Below are 25,169 nucleotides of genomic sequence, written 5' to 3'. Positions count from 1 at the left end.
ACCCGGCACTTGAGTCACGTTAATCTCCGTGAAGACTGCAGGCGACGGCAGCCCATTTGCCTGTCCTGCTGGGCTTCAAAACATCGGTTTGGTTAGGTTTGGTTAGGTTAGGTTTGGTTAGGTCACCGACCTGGCCGGGCTGGAGTTTTATTTTCCACCAAGCCTGCCAGGCGGCGGCGTGGCGGCGTCCCGCAGCTGGTACACCAGTGGTACACCAGGCATTACCGGTCCTGATCCCCTAGCCGAGCACAAGGTGAAAGGATACATGGGGTCAGGCGGGATCCGTCTCCGTCGTTCGTTTGCCCGGCTAAGCTCCTTCCCTCCCCCTTCTCCGTTTTCAAAGCCCGCTTGTCGTCCCCACGGAATAATCACGATCTGTTTAATTGACGCAGGAGGTGTGCTGGGGCTTAGCGCTCGCGCAGCGCTGCCGGGCCGTGGCTGGGCGCGCCGGCAGCAGCAGCGTGCTGTTGTTGTTGTTGTTGATGAGGTGAAGGAGTCGGGTGGGGCGCGTGGAGTGCAGGCTGAGAGGCAGCCGCGCGGCGGAGGGGGGCGGGGCAACGGGCAGCGGGGCGGAGGGGGCAGGGCACAACTCCAAGCAACACAACGCACGGTCGGTGGGTGGGTGAGTCAGTTTCAGTCTTTCCGACGCGTTCAACCAGACCAGGTGTGCCGCGCGCGCCGCCCGACGTAGTGGTAGTGCCGACGCGTGATAGTTTGCGTGCGTGACGGCGTGTGTGCGTGTGTGTGTGTGTCACTGGATTTAGCGGTGCTGCACGCCGCTGACTTGGATTGCAAAGCAGCTGAGCTGCGGAGGTGAGCAAAGTGACGTTCTCTCTGGTCTATCCTCGCCGGTCGGGGAGCCGCAACCTCCTTTGTCGTGCGAGAGCGCCGTTTATTTTTCATACCGAGCGATCGGCTTATCAGTTGACGGGTCCCTGGCGCTGGTCGTTAAAAACGCCCACGCCGCCAACCGGTACGCCTTTTTGTGGGATTGTTGGGGGAAGCTTTCTACCGTACTCTAGCTCGCCATGTGCTCCAGTCCATAAAAAAGCTCCTCATTTAGTTTGTAAATAAAGACGCTATCCCGGATTTGGAGGCGAAAACTCGTCTCGAGGTAGACAAGATTAATGAGAGGATGAAAAAGAAGTGCAAAAGCAAGGCGAAGCTCAGAAAGGCATGGAGCGCGCCCCGCAGCTACTGGCCGCAATCGTCTGCTCTTTGTCCAGTGCAGTGGGATGATTGCACCTCTTAGCGGCCGGCTTGCTAAAGACTGAAGCGAACGCCACACTGTTTGCCATTCTCGCGTGTCTCTCGGTGACCCTGGATTCGTTCCGTCTGTCGATACCCGGCGTGTGGTTTGTCTGTCTGTCCACAAGATTAGCATGGCGCGCCGCGCGCGTGGAGTAGCGACGCGGCGACAGACGATAGCGCCTTCCGATTGACCGGGGTATCGACGAGGCTCGTCTCGTCACGTCGTCACGGACGGCAGTGCCACGGCAGTGCAGTGGGGCACCTTGGGGCAGCGCCGGCCCGTTGCCGGCCACCAGCTGGAGCTCGATGGAACCAGCTGGAAGCAGCCGCCTCCTTCCGAGCAGCGCTCTGTCTCTCTCGCTCTCGCGCGGCGCGCCGTCGGGCCCGTGGGGGTGCGAGAGAGACGGAGCGACAGCGCGGATGACGTCAGCGCGGCCGAGCCCGTACTGCACGTCCACGGTGCTGCCATGGCGCGTCACGCCGCGTCACGGCACGTCGCTCGGGCTGGACTTGTAGGTCCTCCCGGTCCTCTCACCGGCCTGACCGGCCGGCCGGCCTGTCTGCTCTGCGTGAGTGTGTGTGCCGGTTTCGTTTTCTTTTGTCATCGAGAGAAGGTGTAGTGTAGTGTTGCGCACGCCGCGATCCGATCAGGAAGTCGCCACCACTTTCACCATGACGGCCACGTCCGACGCCCGACGGGATCAACCTTTCGAAAAGCGTTTTGAAAGATTATTTTTGAACGTTTGTCCGTGGAAAATCCTGCGCCGTGCTGCTGTCACGGCAGATTCTCAGAAGCGATACGGGCGGGAGTTGAACCCGCGCCAACGCCAACAGCGCCGAGGGTGCGGTACTCGGTACTTCGTAACCGCGAGGCCGTCGCCGTCCTCGTCCATGCACGCGTCCCCGGGCCGCACTTCGCGAAGGGCCCGGAGCGCCGTGCCCGGCCCTGCCGTTCTCGGCATGACACGCCTTGTCCTTGTCGCACTCCTTCGCGAGGCGGGGCGCGCACTCGCGCACAAGACGTGTCGCTCGGTTCATTGCTCGCCCGCTTTGCGTAACTCGTGTCCAGCCCACGCACTGCTTCTAGCGGCGCAGACAGCGCGCACCGCGAGCGCACAGCCAGCACAGCCGGCCGCGGATTGGGAAACTTAGTTTGGACGCGGCCCACCGGCTGTCAGCCCCGAGCCGCCAGGGCGACTGATTCCGATCGGTGCTCGGTCGCTCTGTCTCTCTCGCACCTGCACGGAGCCCCGCGTTGTCCATCGCGACTATGGCGGCTGCCTCGATTCGCATGACACGGTGTCGGTAGCGCCGCTCTGGCGGAGGCCGTCCCCGTCCGAATCCAGGAGACGTCTAGCCGCGGTGCGCCGGGCATTCCTGGTGCTCGCCGTGCCGAGCGAGAGGGAGAGAGAGAGGGCGGCCCCAGTTCGGGACGCTGGCGGGGCCACCCTGAGGGATCGCCTGTCACTCCTGGACCACTTTGGTGGCACCACGGTGGCACGATGCTTGTTCGATCCCAATAACTCACACCACCAAATCCTCCTTTCCCCCGACACCGTTAGGTTAGCCTCGTCGCAGCGGCGCCCGACTCGGACATTGTTTCATGAATTTCTCATACACCGTTTTGGAAGTAAAAGTGGCCGCTGCCGCGTTGCCTCGGCGTTGCCGCCGGACAGTGGTCGGGCGTCGTGTCGCCCTGGCAAAGGTCGCGCTCGTGACGACCGCCAGGACCGCGGTGCATCCTCCAGCCATCTCTGTCTCTCTCGCACTCACGGGGCGTCGCGCGTGAGTGCGAGAGAGACAGAGCGACGAAGCGACCAGCCTGGGGCCGTGCAGACTGCAGCGTGGCATTTGGGAGCCGGACAAAGTCACCACCGTCATCTCAAAAGAAAGCGAGATTATTTCTGGATTTCCCAGAGGAGGCGCGGGGCAGCGCGGCGTCCCGTTTTCAAACACAAGTGAACCGAAAACAAAACGGAATCGGGGCGGACGGACGGACGGGCAGGGGAGCCTGGCCGGCCTAGGCGGCCGCGTGGAGCAGGTTGGTTTACTTGGTCAGTTTACGCTCGACGGGAAAAATAGATGAGGGGAGGCTATCCGTGAACCGATTCAGAACGCTCGGTCGCGCTGTCTCTCTCGCGCCCTCACGGGACGCCTCACCAGTGCGAGAGAGACAGCGCGACGAAAGCACCGCTCTGGACTGGCCGTGGTCGCGTCATAACACGTCTGCCTTCCAAGACGCTTCTCCCTCCCTCAGGTCATGCCTCCGCCTCGCCCTTGTCGAGGCCCTCGCCTCGGCCGGCGGGGCGACGGCGACGACGTCAGGCACGAAACCAGAACCCCTGACCGGCCGTAACTGAGAGAAAACACCCGGCCGGCACGGCCCGTTGATAAATTTATTTGGCCCTGTCCCCGTCGCCGTCACGCGGGTCAAGTGGTCGACGGCGACGGCTTTTTTCCGCCCGGCGTCGCGGTGTTCCTCGCGGCGTCCGTCGCGCTATTTGGCGCGTCTTTTCCGTTTGGAGAAAGCACGCGCGAGCGCACGCCCGTGATGTATGGCCCGTTATTGGGGACTTTGGAGGCGACCGCGAAAGGCTGGAAAGGCCACCGCCAAGGGGACTTCGTCGCTCTCTCTCTCTCTCGCACGTAGGTGCGGCCCCTGTAGGTGCGAGAGAGAGAGAGAGAGAGAGAGAGAGAGAGAGAGAGAGAGAGAGAGAGAGCGACTCTCGGAATCAATCTGCAGGCGTGTGCCGTTCGTACTGCTGGAGCACCGCCCCGCCCCGCCTCCGCGATGCATGCAACGCCCTGCCTCCCGAGGCTGCTCTGTCTCTCTCGCACTCGCGGTGCGCCCCGTGCCGGTGCGAGAGAGACAGCGGCGTGGCCCACGTGACCGCGTCGTCACGCGCGCAGGCAGCGCGGCACGCGCCGAGGCGCGAATGGACCGGCCGTGTCTCGGAATACGGAAAAGGCCGCGGTTTATGCAAAGAGAGCGGAGCTAGCTCCGAGTTGCGGTGTCAATATCTCGGACAGCGAGAGCGGTAGGAACGCCACGCGCAAAATAAAGCAGGTTTTCGCCAATTTTTGTTTGGCGTTGCGCTGGAGACGAGGCTTACAAGTGGCAACCCATGGCTGTGTCCAGCGTCTCTTTGTTCCCCGAACGACGTCCTAACGGGCGCGGCAAACACCGCCACTCATTGCGTATGCCATAGGTTGGCGAGTCCGCGACCGAGTGGAAGCCACGCAACCGCGGCGCCGTCAAGCACAGACGGCCGCCTCTCGGGCCGGAGGTTTTCCCCGCCACCGGCGAGGTGGACGTCGAAGGCCGTGGCGCCGGCGTCTCGGTTTGCAGTGCGGGTTTTCATCCGAGTCCGCGGCGCGTGCTTGCGTGCGTGGGCGGCCGCTTTTGGCACGGTCCTCGCCGTCGCCGCCGTGCTGCGGCCACTGTTGGCGCCGCGGGTCGCGAGAGGGATTGGAATCGACTTATTGTGTCGTCGTCCTCGCCGTCTCCTTGCCTCGCCCTGAACTTGAACTTCAGCCGGCCTGACCGGCCGCCGGCCCGGCTGGGTGTTCGTGGGTGGCTTCGGACCGGATTCCGGCCCGAGTATGAAACGCGTGTATAATTACCGGCAGACGGGCGTTTGGAAACGAGAAAGACCCCCAGTGCGGGGGAAAAGCCCCGGCAGTCGCTCTGTCAACTCCACCGCACGGACGGCCGTCTCCAAGTCTCTAAAGTGTACGCCACAAATAGGCGGCCAACACCGCCGGAACGCCGCATCTTCGCTTAGCACGATTTGCACAGGCGCAAGGAAAACCGACGAAACCGCGGAATGTACACACTCGCTCTCGGACTCCTCGGACTGTGCTGACGGCGGAAAGAGTTTTGCGGACGGACGACTACTTTATCGCTCGAAAGGAGCCTGGGCGTCGTCGACGTGCCGCGAGTGACGTCACGAGGAGGCAGAATGTGTTACAGTTCGGCGTGCCAAGTCCCCTGTGAGGTAGGCAACGGAGGGCCATGCGACGCACCGGGGCGCGGCGGGCTTGCCTACCCAGTCCCCTGTGAGGTAGGCAACGGAGGGCCATGCGACGCACCGGGGCGCGGCGGGCTTGCCTACCCAGTCCCCTGTGAGGTAGGCAACGGAGGGCCATGCGACGCAGCGCAGTGCGGCGGGCTTGCCTACCCAGTCCCCTGTGAGATAGGCAACGGGCGGCCGCGCGACGCACCGGCATCGAAGTGTTGCCTACCCGGCAGGCGCTAGGCAGGTGCTAGGGTCGCACGATCCCGGGAACGGCCGTGGAGGCCGTGTCCGAGGCACGGCGACGAACTTCCGCCGTGAGATACCGGCTGGTAGCGAGCCAAGACAGCCGAGCCGCGGCCGCGTGGACGCGAGGACGCCGCCCCCGCCTTGGCCAGCCTCGAGCTTGCTGTCAATTTGTCGGCCCCAACATGTTGGCCAGCTTTTGCGGTCATCCGGGGGAGGCGGGGGCGGGGGGCGGGCTTCCTTCCCATGGGGGCGGCACACTGCAGGCCACTCGGCCGGACTAGGCTCGTCGTTTCCGTCGGGGCGTGTGTGTACACTATCAACGGACAACGGGGACGACGTCGTCGGCGCGGTGCGTCGCGTCGCTCCGTCTCTCTCGCACCCCCGCCGGGCTGCCGGGCGCGCCGTGAGTGCGAGAGAGACGGAGCGGAGGGAGGCGCTGTCCGGTAAGAGGCTGCCGCTGCTGCCGCTGCATCGGCGGACGAGGAGCATTGTCCCATTGCCGCTTTTGAAGTTGTCATTACGGCGAGTGCCTCCGCTGCGTGACCCCGTTGCACTACACGAGAGAGAGAGAGAGAGAGAGAGAGAGAGAGAGAGAGAGAGAGAGAGAGAGAGAGAGAGAGAGAGAGAGAGAGAGACAACACGGGCAAAGCAAAGAGGGGGCGTGCGTGCGACGAAGACACACAACAATGGGCCGCACCGCAGTGCAGGCGGTCCCAGTACCACTCCTAGGAACAAGCGGCTATCTTCCAGGGCTCCAGACCACTGGGCCCCTATCTTTTTCCGGGGGGCTTCCATAAACACAAGGGGGCTATCGTCGGCGCGGTGCGTCCGTCGCTCGGTCTTTTCCTGAGGGGGTTTCCCGGGCTGGGCCTGAGTGCGAGCGGAGGAGGTTAGGGTTGTCCTTTCGAAAAGCGTTTTTGTCACTGCTCAAGCTGCTCAGGGGCGATGAGTTTAATCTACTTGACAACTTTTGAACATTACTGGGAGGTCCCGGTGAGGGCATTTAAACGGTTTAAAATATATACGACCAAACTGGGAAGTGGGAGAAAGCAGAGCCGAGTCGAAGCGCCAGAAAGATAGGAGTGCGGACGATGGAAGATAGCAGAGGTGTCTGAAAGCTACGGGCAAAGAAAGGGGGGGGTCTGGAAGCTCCGAAGATGGCCGCTCCAGGAGGTGTCGCAGTAGTGCCGTGTCGCCGTGTCGCCACGCGCATCGCCATCGCCGTGACGTCGGCGTTAATAGACGGTGAACTCCGTGTCTAGTCTGGGCCCCGCCCCGCCCCGCCCCGCGACACTTCGCGAGTTGACCCGCGCGCCCACTCGCGCCGCCCTGCATGGCGGCCGCCATGACCGCCGCGCCACCTCGCTGGATCCAAAAGCAGAGCCGCTCGCCAAGCCGGGGAAAGAAGAAACCGTCCCGAGCATTTTAGTCGTTTTCTTTCTCGAGCCGGACTCCAGATTGGCTCCCCTTATCCTACAAGTACGCGAGCAGATCATTCTGTTCATCAGTTTTCGATGGTTAAGTTTTTAACGGTTTGATTTCTAAAAGTGGGAATGTGTTTTTGACGGCAGCGTAGTGCCACTCGTTTACGAGGTCGTTATACACACTCCAGGCTGGCTAGCCGGCTAGCCCCGCGCACCGCGGCCCGGCCGGCCCGCCTCACAGAGTCGCAGGTACGCCGTAATGGATCGGCTTTATATGTTTTGTGGCGAGTGGGCGAAGCCTGGGCGAAGCCGAGCCGGGAGGGGACCGATGCACTGCCGGATTATGTTATTGAGCGTGGGCAGCCAGGCCGAGCCAGTGGCGGTCCAGTGGCGGGGAAAAGGGGGGCTGCACGCCGCTGGCGGCGGCCGAAACTCTAAACGCGTTTTGAGCTCCAGAGTCGCGAAACGGAACTCGAACCGAGCGTGTGATCCCATCAATGGATTCCTCGTTCGGAGAGCAGTCCATTGGTGGGGTCACACGTTGGGTTCGAGTCCCATTTAGCGACTCTGGAGCTCAAAACTCGTCCGGGATTTCGACCGCCTCCGCCGGTCTTCTGGCACACTGCACCGGAAGCCGCATCATCGAGATAGAAACAAGAAAAGGCCTTTGGCGCACCGTTCGCGGAAAGCGCTTGTGTCGCTGCTTTGACGTGGAAGGCGATAAGCGCGCTCCGAATCGGATGGTGATTCAGATTCGGATTCGGAGCGCGCCCGTGCGGATTATCTGCAATTAGCGTTCGGTGAAAGCTCTCGACTTGTTTTATTCGGACTCGACTATTTTTCGCGCTGCTTGGTTTCCGCTGATTAAGCCACCGATAGCGCAGTGCAGTCTAGACAGTCTAGACGCACACGGTTCTCTCTCTCTCTCGCACGCGCGTCGTGGTGGAGCGAAGGTACGTAGTGCTTGCTGTGCGTCGCCTTCCTCGGCGACCTGCAGTCGGGTTCCGAACGGCTATCGTCGCTCTCTGTCGCACTCGTGGTGCGGCCCGTCCGGGTGCGAGTGAGACAGAGTGAGACGGAGTGCACTGTTCGGAGTGGTGTTGCAACGGAGGAAGCAGCCACCTTGCACTCAGTCACTACCTTGCACTCGCCACCACACTGTCGCCACGCCGCTTCCGAGTGGCGTCCCCTGCAGAGTCTTTGTTTGCTCGCGTCGCGTTTTTAGCGTTTTTGCACTCGCTCGGGAATCCCGCGTGGCCGCTATTGAGTAATAATCCTTGGCGGGCCGGAGCCCGAGTGAGTGTACCGAGTGTGTGACTTTTGGCTCGGCTGTACTTCGAAGCGTCGTGCTTATCCGCGAGCATGCTCTGGTGCACTGCGCCCACGCTCGGCCGGTACAGTCACTATCTAAAGTGTAGGAAATGGAAGGCTGGCCGGGTGTCACATCGTCATCCACTCCGCAGTCTTTCTCCTTTCACCTCCAGTGTATTGGATGTCCTCGCGGAACACGATCAGATTGTATGGCTATTGCTCCCCCCCCCTCGCTCGCCTCGCATTTTATCCATTCATTCTCGTCGTCTCCCATTCCAACGCCTCTCTCCCCCACACACCTGCCGCTCGCCCCAGCCGGGCCCTGTTTGAGTAATGTGTTATCGTCTCAAGAATGTACACTTTCCGAGCTATTTTCTCCCACCGTTTTCGTTTCTTGACCTCTGCTGCTGTTGGCCGCCTCTGCTCCAAGTTGTGTCTCAGACTTTGTGGCGGTTTTGCGCGCGCGTTCGTTCTCAGTCGGGATCCTAAGATGAGTTGGGGCGTCGTGAACAACCAAGAACCCGCATCGTAAATTGCGATAAGGGCGACGCGTCGTGTGACTCATCGGCAAGGCGGTGGAAACGCCTTTGCCGACTCTCAAAAATTATTGGTTTTTACAAAATTGCGAAAAATATTTATTTTTCTTAATTTTTTTTCACGGTGCCCACGTTTTGACTCTGTCTTTCCCAACCCGATCCGACACCATTTTCGGAAAGCCATTCCGATAAACTTACGGCGCCGCTGGGCGCGCTCGCCGCCCGCTCCTGTCCTATTCCACTGTACGTATGCCCATTAATGCTTTGCCCATTTAAACTTTTTAAAGCGCGCCGCGGCGCTGCGCTGCCTTCTAAAGAAAGGCCTTCCCGGGCCTGCGGTGTGGCGGCTGCCCCGGGGTCAGTGCCGAGGGGGCTTGACTCCCCCCCCCCCTCCCCGCTACACTGCATGGCTTGCATGGCCAGCAGCGCGACGCACTGCGAGTCACTGGCGACCGGCTCACCTTGACAGGTGGGGATTGGACGGCGCGGGATGACAACAACAAGCGCCCGTGTCTTTATCGTTCGCGCCACACGCTGTACAGTGTAGTAGACACGACGCACCGCGGGCGTGCCAACTTGACATTTCGCTGCGATTTCCCAGCGTCGCGTGCCAACTTGACCTTTCCTTGCCATTTTCTGATGTCCATCTATCTCCTTAAGTTTCAAAAATTGGATTCCGGAAGGAAGCTATCCCACGCACCAGTCGTAGCCGTTTCCGATATACAGACACCGAAAACCGCAAAAAAATAGTGGAGGTTGCTCGCCATGGCGTTTGACCGTTCCCGTGTTTTGGCGACGACACCGCGATTTGGCGCGGTAATCACTGGTGCGCCGTGGACCGTGGCGGGGCGGGGCGGGGCGCCGATTGGCGTTGTCGCCTGCACTGGAGCACGTTGTTGTGCAGCCTCGCCGGCTCGCTTTGAAAAGCCCGCGGCTTTTCTTTACAAATCGAGCGCGCGCGGCGCGCGAGGGAGTGGGGCGTCCTGGCGGCGTCCTCGTCCTCCTCGCGGCCCGCCGCCGTCGGCGCCGTCGGCTGGGGGAGGAAGGGAGACGGAGGCATCGTTCGATTTCACTCATTAGGCAGATAGCCCTGCGCGGGGCGACGTAGGGCGGCGGGGGACTCGCGGGGGTGGGGGAGTTCATTACGCAAAGAGCGAGGCGGAGCGGAGCGGGCGGGAGAGCGACAGAGAGCGACTACTTGCGGACGGTCCGAATAGGGAGGACAAAGGAGACAGCAAGCTTCCTGCTTTTCAGCCGATGAAAGGTGGACGCGCGCCTGTCTATCTTTTTATCCAGCGGTGTGTGGCGTGCTTCGCGGCGTGCTTCGCGGCGGCCAGCACCCTCTGGGCCGCGCTGCCGCGCCGCTTGGCGAGGCCTTTGGCAGCCTTTGGCGAGGCCTTGTTACATCTGGCTGCTGCGGTGGAGGGGGGGGGGCGTCACCTGGAGAACAGCGCCATGCATTGCCTAAAATGGAAGGCTGTGCGACTGCCGGCCTGCGGGGCTGCGGGGCTGCGGCTTGCCCAGGGCCACCACGTACTACCGCTGCTGCTGCTGCGCGGTGGTGTGCAACAGGGACACCTCCCCCCTCGATTCATTTCGGAAAAAGACAGAGCGCCGCCGGCGGGATTCGATCCTGTGACTCCGGGCCTGGAGGCCGAGCGCGCTGCAGCCTGCCCGGACCACCAGCACATCAACCTTTGGCTTTCATTTCCCTGCCCGCCGAGACAAGATCCCGGATCGACGGGGTCCTCGTCACCTGCGCGCCGCCGCCGCGCCGCAGTGTGTCCCCGACGGCATTGTTCCCCCTTGCCCTTTGGCCGCCTCTGCCTGCCCTTTGGCCCTTTGCCCCGCGGGGCCCTGCGGAGAAAGGGCGGAGCCAGGCGTAACCACGGCGACCATTGTCTCGGCCAGTTTGCAGCCGTTTGCAGCCCCTCACTTTTATGACGAGGAAGCGAGGAAGGGACGGCCGACGCAGGCCGACGAGGAAGTGGCGCCCTGTGCGGCCACCGCGGCCGTCGCGACGCCAGTGACGGACGCCGCACCGGACGGGTACCGGACGGGCACCGGACGAGCACCGGACGGGTACTGCCTCGGTGCTGCCCACACGCCCGCCGCGCCCGCCGAGTACTCGTTACGGGAAGGCGTGGCCGGGCGGGGCGACCTGCAGCCCGCGGGTAGCCGCCAGCAGACCGAAGCCCAAGAGCCGGTGCGTCGGTTCGTCTCTGTCGCACTCACAGGGCGTGCCGCAGAGGCGCGAGAGAGACGGCGAGGAAACGACTCTTCGGGACCGCCCCGACACGGCAGTCGGGCGTAGGCTGGCGGGCGGCGCAGCCAGGACAGCCGCCTGAAGAATGAATAGGGCCCTCAAGATTTATTTGATTTGGAGAGAGCCACTCAATGAAACAAAACAAAACGAGATGGGAGCGGGTTTTCGATCCTCCGACCTCCGGGTCGGCGAGCACTACCGCTAACCCCGCGGCTACGGAGAGCGCTGCAGGAGCGGCAGCAGGCGACCGGATGTCTGGAGCGAGATCACTCATCGATGGTGTCGACGGGGACGGCCCGGCCGAGATCACACGGGAAAGGGCCACGGCCATGTGTGCGTGCAGTGCAGTGCAGCAGGCTGAGCCCGAACAGTGCTCCGTCTCCCTCGCACTCCGCGAGATGCTCCATGATTCCGAGAGAGACAACGCCACGCACTGGTGGGAGTAGCCAGCCGGCGGGGCGGGGCGGGGATTCCCGGCGACTTATTTTCTATTTGCGGCATCTGAATTACTGCTCCAAGAGGGAGGGGGAGGTTTGGGAGAAAGGGTAAAGGGGGCGTCCGTTTATGTGCGCTGGAATGCAGAGGGAGTTGGCCTAAATTTAGAGGCAGGACCGGCGGCTGCAGAACGGACAATGGCTGTCGGGCGCATCTCGTCGCGCGAGTGACGTCGCTGGACATGAAGTCATGGTTGTTTATTTTCCGTTTCGGCCCGCTCGGCCTCGTCGCCGCTGCGCCTCTTCGTCCTTCTCCTCGGCGTCGTCGCCCTGCATCGCCCTCCCCGAGCCGCCTCGGTCTTGAGGCGGTTATCCTGGTCCGGAATAGCGGTGTTTATGTTGTGCCCGGCGAGCGCAGCACAGCGCGCATTCAGCTGCCAGACGACAAACCCGCGTGCACGTGCGGCGTTTCGTCGCTCCGTCTCTCTCGCACGCATGCGGACCTTGCGGACCGCCCCACGAGTGCGACAGAGACGGAGCAAGCACCAGCATCCCGGCGTGGACCGGCCCGGCCCGGCGCGGTGCAGGCCATCCGTGAAAGGGAAGGCCCTTCTTCGCCACGCCGCCACGCGGTGCATTCCTACCGGCAGAGGAGGGGGCGTTGACGGGCCGAGCCGAGCCGAGCCGAGCCGGAAGACGCCCTGCATTCGCGGCGAACGTAGAGGGAAGCCGCGATGGGCGATGCGGTGCGGGGTGGTTTAGTGACTCACTGCTTATTTCCGTTGGCACACTTGGGACGGCGCGGCCGCGAGGAGGTGGTGGGCCCCGGGCGGGCCGGTGAACTGGCCGACGACGCTAACCACCGCGCTTAGGCGGACATTCAGTGAGGAACTCCCGGATGAGTCAAAAGGCAGCGACGGCGCGACGGGCTGGGTTCGGTTCGGCGGGGAAGTGCCGATGCGATGGGTCGGCAGGGGGGAGTGAACGTTCTGACGGGTTGTCTGGCCGCCCGCGCGTGCCCCAGTTAATCTCCATATTACTCACTCGCTGACCATTTCCGACAGGGTCGACTCAATTTAGTCAGGAATCAAAAGATGGAAAAGATGAAAATGACAGGGTTCCGAACCCGAGCCAAACTGCGCGCCCCTCGCAACCCATTAGGCGACGTCGTGAGCGACCGAGTCAGACCGTCAGACCGAGCTGGCCGATTTCGTAAAGCTGTCAGTCGTATGACGCCGGGACGGCCGGGGCCGTCCGGGACGCGGTGCCTTGCACGCCTTGCGGGGCGCGCGTCGCCTCCGTTCTGTCTATTCCCAGTCACGCGTCGAGCCATTAGGACGCGGCAGTGACGCCCTCGCCTCCCGCCCGGCCGCCGGCGTAAAAAAGAGTGTAAGGCAAGGAAAACATACACGACGGAGGGGGAAGGGCTTTAGCAATCGGCACCCACTCGGGGGCCGAGCCGGGGCGGCTCTGCGCGGCCTTGTGTGGATATGGACTGTGGAGGCCCAGGCCCGACCCAGGCCCGCCTCGGAGATTTGTCTTACAACACACTGTTCGAACCACCAGGGAATGCCGGGACACCCACGGGGCTGGCTCCGCTGTCTCGGCTCGTTTGTCCGACATGGATTCGGCTTTCTCTCTGCCCCGCCAGCAGCGCCAGCATCGCCAGCCGTGCATTGTGCTGGCCGTCCAGGTCGAGGCCCTGGTCCTAATCCCCCGCTTGCTCTCTGTGTCCAGGTCGTCCGGGTCCAGTCGGAAGGGCCGCAGCGGCTGCAGCCTCCACGGCGACGGGGTTCATCGCCTCCCCGCGGCGTCGTGCCGTGCCTGGCCGCGCCGCGCTGACTCACTCCCGCGCCGAAGTGCCTGGCCGGGGACCGGGCGACCGGCTGCAGGACTCGCCGAAACAACAACACGGTGACTCATCCCAAGGCCGCCGCCACCGCCACTGGAAAGACGCGTGCTTTTCCCGGTAGCGCCCGGACGGACGGGGCGGACCAGCCCAGCCGGCGGCGTGACGAGCCAAGGACGCCGTCAACGCGCCGTGGCGGCGGGTCGCGGCGGCCACCCCACGGCGGCGACGCTTACATGCGCGCGGCGGCCACCAGCGGTCTCGTAAGGAAGGGCGGCCGACCTCGGCCATGAACATCAACATCATGTCCACGTCCACCAAGTCCCCCGGGCCCGGCCCGGGCAACGTCAAGCAGATGACGTCGCTGTACGCGGCGGGCCGCCAGCCCTCGCAGACGCAGATCCCCGTGCCCAAGAAGTTCACCTCGTCGATGAGGGTGGGCCTGGACAATGGCAGCCCGCACCCCGGCACCACCTCGCCGTCGCCCGTGCGCTCGTCCTCCGTGGCCGCCAGGGCGCAGATGTTCCAGAGCGGGAGCAACAACGCCAACGCCAACGGCGGCGGCTTCCACAGCAGGAGCGGCAGCTCCAGCAGCAGCAACGGTTCCTTCAGTCGCACCAACAGCTCCGGCAACCTGCTGGCGTCCGGGGGCTGCAGCCCCACCAAGACGGTCACCGGGCTGTCCTTCAACGGCAAGAGCGGCAGCAACGGCAGCGCCTACGGGGGCAGCAGCGTGGCCTTCAGCAACGGCGCGCCCCCCAGCCCCGCCAGGCTCAACGGCAGCAGCGTGGCCTTCAGCAACGGCGCGCCGCTGAGCCCCGCGAGGAACGCCTCCAGCAACAGCAGCAGTGTCGCCTTCAGCAACGGCGCCCCCTTGAGCCCCAGAAACGCCCCCAACAGCAGCAGCGTGGCGTTCAACAACGGCGCGCCGCTGAGCCCCGCCAGAGTCACCACCAACGGCAGCAGCGTGGCCCTGAGCAACGGCATGCCCCCCGTCAGCCCCTTGAAGTCGGCGGCCGCCCCCGTCAACGGCAGCGGCTTCAGCAACGGCGCGCCGCCCAGCCCCGGCCTGTCGCCCTCCGTGGCGGACAAGTGGCGAGCCAAGTACGAGGACGCGGAGCGCAAGAGGAAGGCCTTGCTCACCAGCTCCGAGAAGAGTGAGTACCTGGTTTGTAGGGAAGTCCGGCCCGCCAGCCGCCGGGTCGGCAGGCAGCCTGTTGCGCGGCCGCGTCGAATGGGCTGCCTGCCCGCCCGGCGCGCTGACCCACGTCGCGGATACCCCGCGTCGCGCGGGCCGCCGCACCGTGGCGTACAGTCTCTCGCGCGCGGGGTATCGCCAGCATCCTGCGCGCGGCCTTCCCTCCTCCCGGCTGCAGTCGGTGCCCGGCCCGGCGTCGTCCGCCCGCCGCGCGGACTCGCGGGCTGACTGCGCTCGCCGCCGCGCCGGTGTTGCCCAGGGCGTACTGCCCGTCGCGAAGCTCAGAATCCGATCCTGACTTCGTCGATCATGATTCCGTTTCATTCGCGGTTCTTCCGGGAGGCTGTGTCGATGCCGCGTGCCGCGTGAAGTACGTTCGCACCCTCATGTTGCCCGGTGTGTTTCCAGACGCGCGCGAGGCGTCCGAACTGCAACGCAAGCTGCAGCAGCTGCAGAAGGAGCACGACACCACCAAGCGGGAGCTCAAGGACCGCGAGGACAAGCTGACGCAGCTGCGGACAGGTGAGTTTCTTCTTGTTTTTGTCACTCTTTTCGTTGTTGTCGTCGTTGTTGTCTGTTTACTCCTTTGGCCGGATGGGCACCTTAGTCCAGTCCAGCCAGTCCAGGGTGGCTCGAGGAAGTGGAGACCGCAGCGCCGATAGCCTCGGCACAATAGCACGGCGATAAGGGCCCTGGCCGTTATGGACACGTGTGTGGGGTGGGGGCACACTCGCGTGTGCACTTTGGAGTGTGGAATGGAAAGGTTAGGTTAGGACTCGCGGCCGCGCCTCGCCCCCATTCAAAGCTAGAAGTGCGCGCACCAGTGGGGATTCGAACCCGCGACATTGTCGGCCACGCATTCCAGCGGGGCGAGCAGGGCCATGGCGGCGGTGCGACACGGCGTGGCCTTGAGCCGGGCGCCAATACCCGCCGATTGTCGCACGACGGCGTGGTCGCGGACTCCAATGACAAGTCAATCCACTTGGGCGTGGCGCGTCTGCAAGCGTCATTCTGTGCCTGCTCCTCGCGCGCATCATGGAGGCCGCCCTCGTCTCGTGGCCCTCGCGGTGTCGCACTACCAGCCGTTTACCGCGCAGGCTCCCCGCCAAGCGGCGGCGGCGGGCGGAGTGTGGCCCTGCCCGAGTCCGTGGCCCCCGCCGCGCCCCCGCCCGCGACTCGGCGTGGCGTCTCGGCGTCTCGGATCGTGGGAAATGTAACCGTAGCCGCAACCGGGGCGGCGCCGCCGGCCATGCGCGGCCCGGGGGCCCGGGCGTGGCGCGCGCGAGCTGCACAGAGCTGTCCGTCATCTTCCAGTTGTTGTCTTGGCGGCCGCGGCGCCGTGCTCCCTGTCCTGCTGCGCGCGCGCCCCGCCGTTGTCGTGCCCGTCGTGCCGGCGGGGGCGGCTCGCGCTCGCACTCCGCGGCCTCGCGCGCGACCCTCTTCGTCGGCGACGTGCTCGCGCTCCGTCCGCATGGCGCTCCCGACGGCCACCGTCACCGTGCACATGCACCTCCAGGGTGAGTCTGCGTGACCCGCTGCCCTCTCTAGGACTACGGGCAAGTCGACAACGACGTGACAACGGACATGGCGTGGGAACGGGCGACCGGGGGCCTTGCCTCCACGGAGTGCGATGATCCGAAGGCCGCCACGGCCACCCTGGCGCCGGGCTGCTATCAGTGAGAGCGCACACACGTCGACGGCGTCCTGGACTGCAGCGGAGTGCTGCCCAGAGGAAACGTAGTATAAACACCCCCATCTGTTCCGTCGGGCTGTCGCAGAGAAAGGGTGGGTGGCGGCCAATTTGGAATGGTCCGCGATAGTCGAGGTCCAGGACGGCCCGGCCGGGTGTGGTGGAAAATCACCCCGGAGTCAGAAGCCGCGCTGCACATTTTGAACTCACTTCCGGTGCCTTTGCGGTGCACCAGGTCTGGGTTCTAGGTCCGTGCTCTGCGCGTCGCGACGCCGGCCGCGCCAGCGAAACCCGACGCCACTGATCCACCTCCACTCGATCCCCTTCATGAGCCAATGAGGTCCGCGACGCGACACAGATCCCCGGCACTGCCAGCGCCCACGGCCTTTATCCACTGAGCATTGCTGCTGCACTGTAGCGGGCTGTAGGGCCGGGCCTGGGGAATTAGTGCGGCAAACGGCTACCGGGTTCACTGCTGTCGTCGCTCTGTCTCTCTCGCACCTACACGATACCTCCATGAGTGGGAGAGAGACACATACAGCGGCGACAGCACTGTGGGGTTGGCGAATCGGCTCGCTGTTTCTGGTTCGGCGCGTTTCCCGCGGTTTTTGCCTCGGTTTTTGCTTCTTTTTAGTACTTGGCCGCGTCCGGCCGGACAAAAGCAGTAACGTCCATCGCGCCGCCGCGGCCGCCCTTCCCGCGCGGTGCGCCGCGGTGCGCCGTCGGCATGGCGGCGTCGTTGCAACCGACATTAAGATTTCCAGGCGAGAACTGCGCGCTCCAGTTTCGTGTGAGAATTGAACCCGGGCCGCGACGCTGCTTCGCGGCGGCGCTGCGGCGTGGCGCGGTGGAGCGCGGCGGCGGGGCGGGCGGACCCGGAAAAGACTCTCCGCCACAAGAACGTGTGTATACTGACTCCCCCGCGCCGCCTCCGCTGCACCAGGTCGACGCGGGAATTGATTTGCCAATGCGATGCGTCCCGCGGCAGCAGCAGCAGCAGCAGGCCGGCAGAGCGTTGCTTCCCCCGGATATTGCCAATATTTCCTGCAGCTGTAGAAAGACGAGTGAGGTGCTGCACTGTGTTGAACACAGTGGGCGGCCATAACCATGGACACGTGAAGGTACACTAAGTAGAGGATGCCGTCAATATGACCGATCCTTCGGCGATTTCGTGGATTTAGCGAAAGGCCCTCCCGGTGGCCGGTGGTGGTCACTGACCGACTGCTTCGGACTGCGTCCCCCGCCCCTCGCCCCTCGATTTGCGTGATTGGGTGCGTTCCCTTCGGTTCCCTCGCGACTTTGCGGACGCGAGTCACTCGCTTTCTCCAGTCGGGCCCCACTGGGCTTCGCGGGGCTTCGCGGGGCTTCGGCACTTGCATCGCTAACATCCTATGGCAGCCCGCGGCCGGTAGGTTCCGAAGACAGTGCAGTCGTCGCCCTGTCTCTCTCCCGCTCGCGCGGCGCACCGTAGGGGGGCGAGAGAGACGCAGCGCCGTTCGGAGGCTGGCGCGAGCCGGCGGCGGCGGGCTGAGACAGAGGAACCCGCTCCTCTCCCTCGTCGTGCTAATGCAGTGGCGGTGAGAAATGCAAAGGCAGCCAGAGGCAGCCGGCCCGGGGCATTGAGGCGCGTGGCGCGCGGCGTGGCGGCCAAGACCGGACAGAAGGCCGCGGACGGGCGGGAAGGAAGGCGGGCGGTGTGAAACGAAAAGCAGTGCGCCAGCCAGGGCGGCCCGGGGGGCCTAATGAAGTGTGCGTTGCAACATTGGCGATGATGGACTTCTGGCGGAACTGGACCGGCGGTGCGATTTCCAAACCGAGCCGCTGCGCCGCTTCCGAGCAAAGAGAAAAAAATAGACAAAAAAATAAGTGCAACGAAGGAAAGAGAGGAAAATTTCTTGAAATAAATTTTTAGAAGATTGGGCAAAACTCGCACTAGTTATCAAAGACACTCTTTTTTAGGGAAAATTTTAAGTTAAAAACCACAGGGTTCGGACAAAATGAGAGGAACGTGTCACAAAACTACTCATTCAAAAGTGATTCCCATAATAAATTTCTACCATGTACTTAATCCACTTTCGCTGTTGGCAACCAACCCATAGTGCTCGCGCTCGTCCAACCCGGCCCAGTCCGGAGACCATGGCGAAGACTGTGCCCCTGTTCTCTAGTTTTCCAGCGCTCTTTATGCCCCGATTGTTCTAATTAGTGCTTCGCCTGCTTCCCTGTTGCCAGTGTCGGAGCGCGTGTACAAGGAGTATGACCAGCTCAAGAACCGCTACGAGGTGGAGACGGGAGCCATGCACCAGGCGATGCAGAGAGCCTCGGAGGTGAGTGAGTGAGTGAGTTGGTCGGCGGGGCCTCGGTGCATGGGGCCGCTTCGCACAAGTGCAGCACAAGTGCAGCACAAAAGTGCAGCAGGCCGCCGCGCCTTTCGAAACGATTAGCATACATTTCCCACATGACCGAGTGCGACTGACTATGAGTCCCGCGAGCCCCGCTGCACTAGATTGGCGCGGTGCGAGATCGTTGAGCCATTGAGAGGGCCTCCAGCGCCTCCAGGGCCTCCAGGGCCTGGCCGGGGATGAGGCAAGACGGCACGCCACTGTCACAGCCGCACGTCGTCGCTGAGGCTGAGATGCGGGTCAGGTCACCGCCGAGAGGGAACGCGGCGTTGTTGTCGGTGCTTTTGCTGCTTCTATAGTTTTTGTTTTTTGCTTTTCCGTCTTCGGCCCGGCCGGAATCTTAATCCCGTCATTACTGCAGCGGCGGGCCGAGCGGGCCGAGCACCGAGGGCGGCACGTGCGTGCTTCTCTCTCGCACCCCTGCGGCAGGCGCCGTGAGTGCGAGGGAGACGGAGCGACGACCAGAGCGGTGCTGTCGTGGTCCGGGTGTCGCGGAAGGCGAGCGCGGCCACTGATACGCGGGACGCGCTGGCGCCTCCAAAGACTTTCCAAAATTACGAAAAAAATTACTGGCCGCTTGAGGTTTTGAACCCCGGATTCCAGCTCCACTATCAAGTGCTGAGCCAGCGCGTTTGCGCAGCCCGCGGCGGTAGTCGCGAATAGCACGCACGCGGTCACGCGGCAGTGGCAGTGGACGCGGGGAAAGGGGCGGGGAGGAAAAGCACGAGGCGGTATCTCTCTGCGGCACTGCGGGGCAGAAATGTCACTTTCGACCGTTCGGAAGGCCGGCAGGCAGGCCGCCACTCATTGTTGTTGTTTGACGACGCCCTATTTACGTATGAGTGGCGAGGGTGGCCTGGCGCACCGTTGTGCGCAGACGCACGCTGTCTCTCTCGCACCCGTGGGGCGTTCCGCGTAGGTGCGAGAGAGACAGAGCGACGACTGATAAGCCGGCGGCCCCACGGACGGCCGGCGGCGACCCCGAGCAGCCCTTTCACCGAGGGCGCCCTGCAGACGCCTGCCCCTGCCTGCCCCATTGGTTCAATTCACCGCCACGAGGTGCGCGTCAACACGCCAACACGCGAGAGGAACGGGTGTGCTGTTCCTACGCGCCACCGCGGACCCAGAGAGGACCTGGGGGCGGCAACGGCGACGACCTCGCGGCACCGCGATGAGCGAAGGGGTTGTGGTCCGTCCCGGGTCCGTCCGGCCACCCCGTCTACCCTCGGCATTGCACTTCACTTCCGGTCCGCTGCTATCTGCGTCTGGCCGCCCCGCACCGCCCCCACCTGCCGCCCTCCCCTCTCCCTGCCGCCGACGTCAAGAGCGTCAACAGCGACACCCCGGCCGGCACCCCGTCCTCCTTTCCCTATTCATTTTCGCGCCGCTTGTTTGGCCGGCCGCCGCCAGGCCGTCGCCACGCCCGCCCTACAGGCCCTCGGCACCCTGGGCTCGGCGCCGTCGCGGTCCCCCGCGGCCCCCGCCACCCCGGCGCGCCCAGCGGCCTTTGGACCCTCCACGCGTGGTGTGACCGCGGTGCACGCGGTCCTCGGGGTGCGAGGCCACGAGGACAAACACCTAGCAAAAGGGTGGCACCCGACGGGGTTCGAACCCGCGAACCGCCAAAGTGGCGTGGTCCGCGTCGAGGCCGCAACGACGCAGGAGTGGTTCTCAGAGCAGCCGCGGGATAAGCAATCGCCAATTCCAGCTGCCGCCAGCGAAGCAGCGAAGGACCGCACAGGCCGCACTAGTGGTGAATCATCGCAACGAAACGAACCGTCGAACCCCCGCATTAGCGCAGGCATGGCGCAGGCAGGGACTCATTCGCATGCCGAACCAGTTGTGGGCCGGGGCACCCGTCGTTATCGGCATGGGTGCCGTCACAGACCGCCCGCCCCGCCCCGCCCCGCCCCGTCGACGGCCACCCCCACCCTGCACTCTGTCGCCCGCCCGGCCAAGGGCCCGGAGCGGTCCAGAGCGCCAGTCAGTCCATCTGCTTGAGTGCCATCATCTCGGTGTCGCGCGAGGCGGCGAGGACGCGGCGGTGACAGTCTTGGCGGGGACTTAGTGCAGTGGAAGCCTAGTGCAGTGACACCAGTGAAGTGACTGACATCCAGTGTAGTGACTGATTCCCCACAGTGCGAGAGCTCGGCATCGCCATGGTGCCCGACGTGAAGGCGTCGCGGGTCCCGGACGGCCTGGGCCGGAGGCCGGACGCGCCCAGGACCTCCGTCGCGGAGAGGTACTTGTCGGCGTTGCGCGGCGACGGAAACAACAGTGGCTCCAAGAGCAGCAAGTCGGCGGACTGTGGCGCCAACGTCAGCGACGACGACCCCAACAGCGGGTACAGCAGCACCTGCAGCAGCGGCTACGGCAGCAGCAGCACCTTGCCGCGGTCGTCGCGGAGCGGCCGGTCTCCGGACAGGGCGGCCAGGGGGACCTTGACGGTCTTGGCCAGCGCACGGCTGTCTGTCGCCGTCTCCCCGTGCTGCGGTGGCACCACCACGACGTCGACGGACCGGGAGGAGCGCGGCGACAGGATGACGGCGTCCTGGGCCACCCCGACGAGGAGCTGCAAGGACTGGTCGCGGTGGAGGACGCCGCCGGAGCGAAGCGAATCCTGCGCGTCTCTGGGCGACGACCAAGACGACGGGCCGCTGCAGCGCTCCAAGGCGATCAGCAGGTCCCAGACGGTCTTGTCGGGGGTCTTCAGCACCCTGCCCAGGACGCAGTCAGCGCGGCACACCTGGGAGAAGCCCAAGAAGGCCCTCCAGGAGGCCGAGGCGGAGTGCGCCTTCCCCTCTCGGCAACGGCAGAGCAGCGATCCACGCAGGACGACGTCGCCCTACAGGAGCCGCCAGGAAGACCGGGCCAAGTCCTCGCCGCCGCCCACCCGCAAGTACCTCGAGGCCGTGGCGCCGTCCTGGCGGGGACGCTCCACTTCGACGGCCACCCTGCCCCGCCAGAAAGCGGACGGCCCCGCGGAGAAGCCAGCCGCCCCAGGATGGCGCAGTGGCGACCGCACCGCGGCGGAGAGGCTGCCCGACAAGGGGGTATCCGTGTCAGGGCGATACGCGCCCGCCGTGGCGGCTCCGGACCCCGGGCCGCCCGCCTCGCCCACCGCGGCCAAGTGGAACACGCTGCCCCGCAGGGGCAAGGACGGCAACGCGGACCCCTCGCAGAGGGCTGGGGCGCAGTCTGCAGAGCCCTCAGACGCACCCAGCAGGATGTACGGACCCCCGTCTGTAAGTGTAGCCGCGAAGCCTTGGTCTCGGGTTCGAATCCCGTCTCGCGCGGCGGCATTCCCCAATCCACCCAATCACAGCCGCGTACGTATTGGCACGTTCACGTCGACGCGCGTGGTGAGCCGAGCAGCACACGCCGGCCGAGCGGCCCCGAAGAGCCGTCTCGCTCTGTCTCTCTCGTGCCCCCATGCAACGCCTCTTGAGTGCGACTGAGAGGGAAGGGAGTGACGGTGACGAGTCCGCAGGCCCAGTGCCCCAGTGCATGACGCAGGCCCCTGTGTGCGACTGTGCCAACTGGAACTGCAGGAAGAGCCTAATCGGCGGCTCTCGGCAGGGTCAGCCCCCCCCCCCCTTTCCCTTTGGGCTTCCCCCTTTACCGCGCCCCCTCGCATGACGTGCTAGAGCCCTGCCCGTGCCTTTCCCACTCAAACCCTCGAAACGTGCACTTTTGCTTTACCCGCTGGCTGCTCTTGTACGTGCTTCTGTCGCTGCGCACTTGCAGCAGACGAGAGTGAGTTTGATTGGCGATTAGCCGTTTGCGGCAGCCGTCTGTAGCGCCATTGCGAACAGCGGCTCTATCTCTCTCGCACTTCTGCCGAACGCCCCGAGAGTGCGAGAGAGACAGCGCGACGAAAGTGCTGTTCGGAAGCGTCCTGCTGAACAGGGACACGATTAGGCCGATCAAGTAGTCGGGCGGGAAACACAAAGAGACAGTCAACTGACGGCTAATGTGTGCTTTGTGTGGTGTTGCAGTGGTACAAGCAGAACCGCGAGCTGAAGCGGCGCTCCACCGCCATCATGCAGAAGGTGATCCAGGTGCAGCCCGACGGCGCGCTCCTGGACCTCCTCGCCGACGAGACGGACGCGGCGCAGGCGGCCAAGGACGAGGACGACCTGGAGGACCTGCGCAACACCGTCAAACGTGAGTCTCGCTGTCCTTCATTTCATGATGTTTGAAGATGCGCGGAATCGAAACGAACAGCCCGGTTTGTGTTGCCCCTGCAGGTCTGAGTGGCGAGGTGGCGCGCCTCCAGTCCGAGCTCAACGCGGCCCGCCTGCAGGAGTTCGAGGCCCAGGAGGCGGCCGTCACGGCCTCCGCCGAGCTGGACGAGTCCCGGCGCACGCAGGCTGAGCTGGCCGAGCTGAGGGCGCTCAGGGACAACATGGCGGCGGCCGCGAGCCTGGTGCAGAAGGAGGTGGCGGCCCTGCGCCAGCAGTGCGAGCAGGAGCGGCAGGCCGCGAGGCGCATGAAGACGGAGGCCGACATGGTGAGTGCTGCGCCGTGCTGCGCGCTCGCCAGGAAAAGCCGGCTCTAGCAGGACTTGAACCCGGCTCCTCTCCCTTTCCAGGCCGTCAAGGAGCGCAACGTGATGGCGCACCAGAGCTCGCTGCTGGCCGAGGCGCTGTCCCAGGACGACCGCCTGCTGCCCATGCTGGCCGAGGTGGAGAACCTCAAGCGGCTGCTGGAGGAGGAGCGGTGCCGCGTGCGCGAGCTGCAGGCACTGCAGGAGCCGCACGGCGACGGCGACGAGGTGGAGATGCTGGACGAGCGCCTCAAGATCGCCGAGGAGGAGCTGCGGCACGCCGCCACCAGGGCGGACCGCGCCGAGCGCGAGAGCTGCGAGCTGCGAGAAAGGCGTACGTGCACTGCAAGTTCTGCGCACCGCCAGAGTTTCATTCTTTGGCCGAAGCGAAAATTAATTTTCCCTGTCCACCAGTATCGCAGATGGAGAAGGACCTCGAGGAGCGCAAGAACGCGGCGCCGCCGCCGCCTCCACCGCCCATGGCGCCGCCGATGCCGCCCCCGCCGCCACCCCCGCCCATGCCGGCCCTCGGCCTCGGGGGCGGCGTCGCGGCCGTCAAGCTGCGCACCCGCGGCGGCAGCGGCGGCAGCAGCGCCACCGGCTCCAGCGAGGACCTCGTCAACGCCGAGAGGAACTTGACGGCCGTCCAGGACATGGCCAACTTGCTGGGCATTCCCCGCAAGCCGCAGGTCCCGGAGGCAATCCCAGGAGGTGTGCCGTTGTCTCTCTCTCTCTCTCACACCGAGTGAACTGCCAGCCCCTCTCTCGCACTCCACTAAATGACTTCTTTCGTTTGCTCGGCAGGTGCCATCGACAATATCATTAACGAAATCAAAGGTGGACGGTTCACCTTAAAAGCAACAGAGGTGAGTACTTAAATACCTGTTTAATTTTTTGAAGTGTAGCTTTTTATGCGCTTTGCACTGGATTAAAATTTTCGGTCTGTTCCTCCTACAGCAAAATTTGCAGAAGGAAAAGAAAGAGCCGCCGGCAGTAACGGAAATGCTCAACATTCTGGGTACCCTGAGACGTCGTCCCAAGGCAGCTGCAGACAATGCTTCAGTACCCTCAGAAGCACCCAGAGATGTAGCTTTATAGATAGGAACCAACACAAAATCTGTTATTGTTATGCAACTGTGTTTTCCATGAGGAGGAGAAACTGTAAGATAATGAAAAACTGCTCTGTTAACTCAAGGGTCAAAATTATGTTGGTCATTGTATAGCTTTATTTTATTACTGCCTAACATAATTTTGACCTGTTTCCACTGGTATTGCAGTGATTTATTTAATGGATGATTTGAGCCATATTGATCATAGGATAAATAGATCTAGAAATCTGTTGCCAATCTTATTGATGAGACCGAAAAATCACCCACTACTTGTGCTTTGTGTAGTGCCAAAGTAATGTTTTTTTTCTCATGTTGTGTTTTGTCTTTGTAAGACTTGTAAATAGTAGTTATATCTTCAACCGCTTAGGATTTGAGATGATGACCAAGACTTCATTTGTACTTTTACAAAATTCCTTTTAAGCCGAGTGAATACTTAATATCTAGCTGTAAGTTATCATTGACTATATTGAGTATTATTGCTTTAATTGTAAATACTGGTGCTTTATTTCGTATTTATGTTGCGGGAAGGGTAACCTAAACTTGCATACCACTATTTGCTCATTAAAAATCTGGAAATTTATTAAAATGCTGACATATACAATATTTTTTTAACATTAACTGTCTTTAAATAGAACTTTACTCCAAAGCACAAAAGTAGCTTTGACTGAAATAAATAAGTTGGACCAATGCATTGCATAATGCCTTAATTTTAATTTACATCTTAGTTCCGAGGACAAGTTCCTTTAGTATCATGAAGAATTCTTGTACATAGTATGTTTTAGATTCGAACTTGGATGTACTATAGTAGGCATTTAATAAGGAATCTCATATGATTGATGATCAATAAACTGTATTCAACAATTTGCACAATTAATTAAACACTATTCC

At 63.0% G+C, this 25,169-nt stretch overlaps 1 protein-coding gene across 1 annotated transcript; it reads left to right on the top strand.

Annotated features, from left to right (window-relative positions):
• The first annotated feature begins 644 nt into the window (after positions 1-644).
• Positions 645-25,142, top strand: LOC117654228 (shootin-1). The gene is made up of 10 exons (XM_034400501.1): positions 645-813; positions 13,225-14,493; positions 14,943-15,056; positions 18,454-18,548; positions 22,622-22,790; positions 22,874-23,136; positions 23,218-23,506; positions 23,587-23,883; positions 23,977-24,038; positions 24,130-25,142. Exons 2-10 carry the CDS (start codon positions 13,626-13,628, stop codon positions 24,268-24,270), a joined length of 2,298 nt encoding a protein of 765 aa, XP_034256392.1. The 5' UTR covers positions 645-813; positions 13,225-13,625; the 3' UTR covers positions 24,271-25,142.
• The last annotated feature ends 27 nt before the right edge of the window (positions 25,143-25,169 follow it).

The sequence above is a fragment of the Thrips palmi genome, unplaced genomic scaffold (genome assembly GCF_012932325.1).
Source record: "Thrips palmi isolate BJ-2018 unplaced genomic scaffold, TpBJ-2018v1 HiC_scaffold_1, whole genome shotgun sequence".
Classification (NCBI taxonomy): domain Eukaryota; kingdom Metazoa; phylum Arthropoda; class Insecta; order Thysanoptera; family Thripidae; genus Thrips; species Thrips palmi.
Note: the sequence above shows the minus strand (reverse complement) of the source record. Positions and strands in the feature narration are given on the sequence as shown.